Consider the following 8,479-nt stretch of genomic DNA (forward strand, 5'->3'; position numbering starts at 1 on the left):
TATAGAGTAAACCTAAATTCATTAACATGAAGCCCCATGGGCTGTTTACAAGATGACTTGTAAACACATAGGTAAGCTTTTGCTAGTCTTGGACTTTTCTGTTTATTGTTCAGGCCGTGAGATGAAGAGCCTACCATCATGTTTTCCACTGGGGGAAAAAAAAAAGTAAAAAACTCATACATAATCAGTGCAAAATTTTTTTTTTTTTTTTTAAAGATTTTATTTATTTATTTGAGAGAGAGAGAATGAGATACAGAGAGCATGAGAGGGAGGAGGGTCAGAGGGAGAAGCAGACTCCCTGCTGAGCAGGGAGCCCGATGCGGGACTCGATCCCGGGACTCCAGGACCATGACCTGAGCCGAAGGCAGTCGCTTAACCAACTGAGCCACCCAGGCGCCCAGTGCAAAATTTTTTATTTGCCTTTCTGAGGCCAAATGAATACCTGTTTTCAGTTTGTTCATTTTGAGTTTTGTTTCTTTGGGCAGGGCCAGGGGAGTTTCTTTTAAAATGATTTTTATTTGTCTGACACTATGTTGTAATCATTCCTAAACCAATCCAGTTTCAGGGTCTGGGTGTTAAAATAGGGTCCATAGCTGGTTGATTGAAAAGACTGCTTGATGATTTCTTTGCACGGTTGTTTGCTCAGAGAAAAATGTGTTTCTCATTCTTTGTTTTCAAGGAGAAAGTAGTCTGCCGCACCTGTGGCACAGGGAATCCAGCTCACCTGAAATACTGTGTCACCTGTGAGGGGGCCCTGCCTTCATTTCAAGAGGTAGGTTGACAGCATGGACCAGGCGTCTATTTGGTGGCTGCTAAATGTCCAGTTTCAATAATAATGAAGAAATATAATCTGCAGAGGAGGGAAGAAGTAGGAGGTTGGAGAGACACACTGAAGGCAACATTTCTAAATATGGAGAGGACTTTATATATTCACCAATACAAAATAGTTTTCAAAGTCTTAACTCAATAAAATCAGCAATTTCTTACAATTTCATTTAATAACTTTGCACAGAAGGCTGGTGGCAGCCAGCGTAGAAGTAGACCCACTTGTATTTCATTCACGGTCAGGTATGTCTTTACTGACTAGGCCATGCTGTTGTTTGAAATTGAGAACATGGTGTGTACCCACTTCTGGATTTTCTACCAGCCTATTTGGAGTATTTAAAGTGAAGGAATAGGAGTACCTGCAACTGAAATTGACGTTATTACCTGTCAGGGATGTAGTTGTCTCTGGGTCTCACCTATCAGCAAAACTGTTCCAGGAACAATTACAAAATTGAATTTGTTTTCAGGATTTGATTTCTCTTTGAATGGTGTATCAGAGTTTGGATGTCGCAATGAGAGTATATATCGCTGAAGTGCCATAGAAGTAACAATGTGTATTCAGTCCGATAGCTTATGTCTTTTCTTTGTTTAGCAGCGTTAATAAGAATGGAAAAAAATACCTTTTCTTTCTTTAAAGCAATGTTATGTTTAAAAAAATCCACTTGAACAGTAGATGCATTTATTTTTTTTAAAGATTTTATGTATTTATTTATTTTTAAGATTTTATTTATTTATTTGACAGAGAGATAGAGAGAACAAGTAGGCAGAGAGGCAGGCCGAGGGAGAGGGAGAAGCAGGCTCCCCGTTGAGCAAGGAGCCCGATGCGGGGCTCCATGCGGGGCTCGATGCGGGGCTTGATGCAGGGCTCGATCCCAGGACCCTGGGATCACGACCTGAGCCGAAGGCAGCCGCTTAACCGACTGAGCCACCCAGGCGCCCTTATGTATTTATTTATTTGAGAGAGAGAGGGCACAAAAACGGGGGAGGAGCAGAGGGGGAGGGAGAGGGAAGGAGGAAAGAATCTCAAGAATACTCTGCTTTGAGCGCAGAGCCGGATGCAGGCTCAGTCTCACAACCCTGAGATTATGACTTCAGCCAAAATCAAGAGTTGGATGCTTAACCAACTGAGCCACCCAGGCACCCTGAACAGAAGATGCACTTTTTTAAAAAAAGATTTTATTTATTTGACAGAGAGAGACACAGCGAGAGAGGGAACACAAGCAGGGGGAGTGGGAGAGGGAGAAGCAGGCTCCCCGCTGAGCAGAGAGCCCGTCGCGGGGCTCTATCCCAGGACTCTGAGATCATGCAAAGTGGAATGTGTCTTTTTTGTACGAATTTATTAATTGGTGAAGTTCATCGTAGTTTTACTCTTTGGGGCAAAAATACCTTATTCCAGGGTTTGCAATGATTTGGAGCTTTATCCCCCTGGATTCAGAGGGAGATTGCAGAATATAGTATTAATCTGCCTATTGATAAAAGCCATTGTGTTCCCCAGCGCATGCGCAGTGGAGATAAAGCCCCTCCTCTGTCCACTCAGAAAGGGGAGACCATTTCCTGCTCCAAGTGTGGTCACGGGAATCGCCGGGAGGCTTGCTTCTGTGACTGGTGTGGATCCACGGTGGGTATTTTAAATCTGAGCTTCTTGGTGCCGAGGCCTCACCACCCTAGAGAGAGCCAGTTTCCTCCTCTTCCCCTGCCTTGCAGAAATCACTTCTTGGGATTTGAGTACTAGCACCTATTTACCTAAGAATCTGGGGACAGAGATAATTGATTCTGTTAAATTGAGAAAGCTCTGTTATTGCTGTTTTGCTTTGCATTTCTTTGAGGTTAAACTTTTTCAATCATTTATTGACTCTTGGTATTTCTTCTTTTATGAATTGTCTACTTATCTTTAGAGAGACAGAAAGAGAAAGAGCACACCAGTGGGGGAGGGGCAGAGGGAGAGAGAGAATCCTCAAGCCGATTCCCCACTGAGCCCGGAGCCCGAGATGGGGCTCGATCCCAGGACCCCAAGATCATGACCTGAGCTGAAATGAAGAGCCAGATGCTTAACCCACTGAGCCTTTACCAGGCACCCATTGCCTTTTTAATGAAACACTTAAAGTCATTTCTTTAAATAAGTGTCGCATGTAAATAATATGGCAGGTTTCATGTGAAGGGTTAATCTCCCTTCTCATCCCAGGCCCACAGCGCCTATCCCCAGAAGCAATCACCGTTACCTAGTGTGTGTGTTCTTTGAGCCATTCAATGCATTAATAAGTAAACTAGTAGTTTCATAGAAACACTAATTCTGTTCCTTTCACCTAGCAGTGTACCTTGTTAGTAACTTCCTCATTCTTTTCAGTGGCTCTGTAACATACCGCCATCTGTCTGTATCATGATACATTTAAGCCATCCCCTATTGCTGGACATTTAGGTTGTTTTCCAGTTATTTTCTCTAAAACCACAATGCTGCAGGGAATGGTCTTAAATATACTTCTCTGTGTACTTGTCCGTCAGGAGAATAAGGTCTAGAAGGTAGACTTGCAGGGTCAGGGGTATAGGCATATGTTATTTTGATGGCTGGGGATTGTATGGTATGAGAATAATTTACGTGGGAAAATTAGGACTCTAATATTTATGAAAGTGTGAAAATATTTTCTGTCCTCTAGCCGGGCATTTCTGCTTGCTACTCTGTTTGCCCTAAATGTGGGGCCAGCAATCACCCATCTGCCCGATTCTGTGGTTCCTGTGGTATTTACGTGAAGTCCTTGGCAAGACTTAGCCTGGACAACAGCCTGGCTCTAGCTGCTGGAGAACTTGGCCCTTTTGCTGAGGTGAGGCCTCCACTGTAGGAAGCACTGGTGCCAGGGGGACGAGCTTAAGACTGAATTTGTTTCCTCCACCTTGTGGATCAACCCGGGGAAAGACAGCCGAAACATGTAGACCTTTCCTTTGGATTTTCAACTCGATGTGTAAATAAATTCGATCAATTTAGGCTTTAAACACTTGAGTGATTTCTTCAGAATTCAAAGATTTATCTATAGTAGATGGAGGTCTAATTGCATTTGCAAGACTAATAATATAAATAATGGAAATCAATACAATGTCATGAGGGAGAAATGGATTTAAAATACATGAGACAGGCATACTTTTTTTTTTTTTTTTAAGATTTTATTTATTTATTTGAGAGACAGAGAGAGAGAGAAGCATAAGCCGGGGGTGGTGGGGCGTGCAGAGGGAGAAGCAGACTCCCCACTGAGCAGGGAGCCAGACACAGGGCTCAATCCCAGGACCCTGGGATCATGACCTGAGTGGAATAAAGACACTTAACTGACTGAGCCACCCAGGCGCCCTGAGACAGACATACTTCATGAATCTCTTATGTAGCCTACCAGGAACTTTGCTCCTGCTCTTTTATATTTTAGAAAACTTACATCAAGCATATGAAATTGCTTTTGCCATTTATAACAACAGCGCACAGTTTAAGGAAAATCTTACAGGATTATCTTCAGAAGGACTTAATCTCTAACAAGCTTGGCGTTAGCCTTTTATAAATTTCTCTAAGCTACCTAAAGGGTTTTCAGGTTTCTTTATAGCTCTTCATTAGAAGAATTTGGAGATTGATAGTTATTAGAGAGAATGCACATGCACTCAGCAACTTTGCATTTATTTTTAGGGAGTTCATGGCCTTCTTAACCCAGACTGAGACTTATGGATCCTGGGGCTGCCAGTAGCCCATATAGAACCATATGCAAGTGAGACAAAGGGTTCTTTCCTCAGGACACTTGACTTCGATCTTTTGGAAATTGATTGTAATATACTAATTTTGTTAGAAAGACAGTTTCTTCCATCTACCAGAAAAATTGTCCTAATAAATATGCAAATATATAATGCTCACCATGTGAATGGTATCCCTTTAGATGCAGTGATGTTGTGCAGTGCACAGCCTACATAACGTTACATGATGGTCCCCCCAGTCCCCACATCCAGATGAAGGAGTATCTCAGAGAAAAGACTGGTGACTAGTGGTTGACTGTGGATGAGTAGTGAAGTCTATGTTCTATTGGATTGTAGAACTGAGAGATTAGATTTCTTTCAAGCCTCGGGCAGCAAGGCAGAGAATATCAGTTCGGTTGATTGGCCGAATTTGAGATAGTAGGTGGCCAAGCAGATGAGGCTGGTTTTATAGATCAGACTGGGAATTGCTGGGAGAGACAGAAGCAAGGAAGGTGAGGCAAGGGCTGAAAACCTCTTTTTAGTTCAAAGTACAGTTTCTTGGAGATATGTTTACTTCTGATTAGAATTCTTTTCTATAAGTAATATGAAGAATTAATTAAATTATATTCTAGTATTTTATGTTTTCTGCCTTGCTCTTAGCCCCGATCTGCCTGGCAGTCCCTAAATGTTCCTTTACCCAGACCTGATGCTGGGACTCGGAAGGACGTGGGCACACAGACTGCTGGCCTGTTCTACCCATCTGGCACGCTACTAGCCAAAAAGGAACAGGAAATGGCTTCTCAGAAGCAGAGGCAGGAGAAGATGAGTGACCATAAACCTCTCCTCACAGCTGTCAGCCCAGGAAGAGGTGAGGGAAAAGGTACACTTTCTTGTCAGTAGGGAACTCCCTCTTCCTTGGAAAGAAAATTGCATTTTTTCTTCCTTTAGATTTATTTCTATACATAAGTAAATTCCATTGTTTTTCTTTAGGTAATTTTCCTCATAGTATAGCTTTTAAACTTGTAGTATTCTGATGTTTTAATTTTTAAAAAAAGATTTTATTTATTTATTCGAGAGAGAGAGAGAAGGGGAGGGGAAGAGAGAGAGGGAGAGAGAATCCGCAAGCAGACTTCCCACTGAGCACAGAGCCTGACATGGGGCTCAATCCCAGGACCCTGAGATCATGACCTGAGTCGAAATCAAGAGCCATGTGAGCCATCCAGCGCCCCAGTACTCTGATGTTTTGGTTCATAGCTCCATTGTCTAGTCTGTAAATCAAATAGCATGTATGGATTGCTGTTATTACAGTAGAAATGTTAGTCTGTGTCATTATTGCTATCTACCATTATCTTTCTCCTTTTACCATTCTAAAATTCACATAACAAAATCCACCATTTTAACCATTTTGAAGTGTATAGTTAGTGATATTCAGCCCATTAGGAGCAGTATAAAAGCATCACCATTCTGTATGTCCAGAATGTTTTCATCACCCCAAAAGTAGACCCAGTATTCATTTTGCAATCGTGCCCCACATCTCCTCTCCCAGGTGCCTGGCAACCACGAATCTTTCTGTTTTGATGGATTTGCTTGTTCTGGACATTTCCTATAAATGCATCTCCTGCCTGCACGTGAGAAACCAGAAATCCAGACTCATGCAAAATCTCCCAAGTGTTAAGTGGTGGCAATGATTGAATTCAAATGCGTTTTAAACCCTGTGCAGACTGCAGATGGGCACAAGGGAGCTTTCTGGAGTGATGGAAGTGTCCTTCATATTGATCGGGATATATACGCTTGCTGAAAATCAAACTGTACACTTAAAAGTTATTTATCTCAATATGGTTAATTTTATTTATTTATTTTTAAAGATTTTGAAAGAGAGATAGCGATAGCATGGGGGGAGCAGAGGGAGAGGGAGAAGCAGGCTCCCCGCTGAGCCGGGAGCCTGATGTGGGGCTCGATCCCAGGACCCTGGAATCATGACCTGAACCGAAGGCAGATGCTTAACCAACTGAGCCACCCAGGTGCCCCTCAATATGATTAATTTTAAAAGAATAAAAGAAAAAGACCCCATGTGTGGCCATCAAAATATATTTTTTTGAGATTCTGTACTATTCTGTGATTAGTCATGTATAAAAAATAAACCTGGGAGCAAAAATGGAACTTATTCTGGTACCTAATTGAGGTTCAGTAAGTAAAAACCATCACAAAGTTTGGCAAAGAAAAATAACCTGAGAATGCATGTTGCACAGGAACATTTTTCTTTCTTGGCTTCAGAAGAGTTATCCATGAGGATGGGTTTCTTGTTTTTCTTTAGGGTACTGGAGAAAACAGTTGGATCATATCTCTGCCCACCTCAGGTCTTATGCTCAGAACAACCCTGAATTCCGGGCCTTGATTGCAGAACCCAGAATGGGAAAGGTGGGTGAGCTCTGGATGGAATTTCCACTCCAGAGAGTCCCATGGGATCAGGCTGCAGGTCCCCTCCACTGACTTCACCTGAGACTGCACTTTGCTTGGCTCTTTTCCCTTTCATGTCCTGTTTTCCACACTTCCTTATATCCTTCCCTGCAGGCGCTGCCTTAACAAATCACTTGCACACGAGCCTTGTCTCCGAGTCTGCTTCTGGGCACCTGACCTAAGATAGTAAATTGTGAACATTCCATGCTTTTAGATCCCACATGCTATGGAGACTCTGGTGCTCAGAGCTAAAAAACCCAGAAGAGTTTAGTCTTGCCAAATTGTGCACTTAAATCCAGTCTATATTAGCAGCAATAGTAATCATAAGAGTTGCCATTTCCCGATGCACTCACTATGTGCATTGTGTTCATCAGTCTCTAGGGCTCATAACAAACCTACAAAGTAGGAATATTACTTTTGTAGCAGTTTTTTTTTTTTTTTTAATGGCCACAAATTCATTGGTAGTCTTCCCTTCAAAGAGTGGAGTCAGTGTCTTCTCACCTCGAATGTGGGCGGGCTTGTGGCAGTTGGGCTCACAGAGTGTGGTGGCAGTGATGCTGTGGGACTCCTAAGGTGTGGTCCTGCGAGGCCACACTGCTTCCTGTCTTACTGGGCATGCTCCCCTCCAACAATCCTTCTTGGAGCCCAGCCACCCTGCTGTGAGAAGCCCAAGCCCCATGGAGTAGCCACATGTAGGTGCACCCCTCTGCAACCATAGCTGCACCCAGTCCTCAGGTCATCCTGGCTCAGGAGCCAGGCAGACAAGTGATGAGAGTCCAGGTCATTCCAGCCTCTGAACATGCAGCCACCTCTAGCCATTTGAGTTTTCCCAGCTGAGGTGTCAGACGCGTGGAGCAAAGACAGTCTATCCCTGCCGTGCCCTGTTGGAAGCCATGAACTTCATAAAATGGTTGTTTAGTGCCACTAAGTTAGGGGTGGTTTTTTTTACACTGCAGTAGATAATCTGAACAAGCCTTATCTGACACCCAGGAAAACTGGCTCAGAAAAGTTTGGTGACCTGCCCAGGATTGCACTGATGGGTCTCGGGGTATTCAGGATTTGAAGCAGGTCTGTCAGACCCTGTGCCCCAAGCTCTTTCTCTAGAATTACCCTATCATTATAAAGAGCTCTGTGGGAAGATCTCTTCTTCCGTTTGTATGACACTAGAAGGAACCTTTGAAAATCAGCCTGTTTGATCCTCTGCCACAAATAGGCCAACATTGAAGCTATTTCATTGTCAAGTACTGTTCAGTTTCCTTTGATAATCTATTTTGGTGGCTTATTCATTCTTTGGCCTAACCCAGGGGTCTGTAAACTATGGCGTGTGGGGCGAATCAGGCCTGCCACCCAGTTTTGTAAATCAAGTTTTATTGGGTCGTGGCTACACTCATTCATTCACTTATGGTCCATAACTGCTCTTGTGCTAAAACGGCAAGCGCCATATAGCCCACAAAACCTCAAATATTTACTATCACCGCCATATAGCCCATAAAACCTC

The 8,479-nt window shown here is 43.1% G+C and overlaps 1 protein-coding gene across 6 annotated transcripts in view; it reads left to right on the top strand.

Annotated features, from left to right (window-relative positions):
* Positions 1-8,479, top strand: part of DZANK1 (double zinc ribbon and ankyrin repeat domains 1) — a 58,887-nt gene that overhangs the window by 39,751 nt on the left and 10,657 nt on the right. For 4 of the 6 annotated variants that reach the window (XM_044918525.1, XM_044918526.1, XM_044918527.1 and 1 more), the window contains 5 exons: positions 680-772; positions 2,321-2,443; positions 3,477-3,641; positions 5,185-5,392; positions 6,839-6,942. In XM_044918525.1, coding sequence (XP_044774460.1) covers positions 680-772; positions 2,321-2,443; positions 3,477-3,641; positions 5,185-5,392; positions 6,839-6,942 — 693 coding nt within the window. The remainder of the gene's footprint in view (positions 1-679; positions 773-2,320; positions 2,444-3,476; positions 3,642-5,184; positions 5,393-6,838; positions 6,943-8,479) is intronic. The other 2 variants (XM_021700671.1, XM_021700672.1) reach the window with 1 other exon arrangement.

The sequence above is a fragment of the Neomonachus schauinslandi genome, chromosome 10 (genome assembly GCF_002201575.2).
Source record: "Neomonachus schauinslandi chromosome 10, ASM220157v2, whole genome shotgun sequence".
In the NCBI taxonomy this organism is placed as follows: domain Eukaryota; kingdom Metazoa; phylum Chordata; class Mammalia; order Carnivora; family Phocidae; genus Neomonachus; species Neomonachus schauinslandi.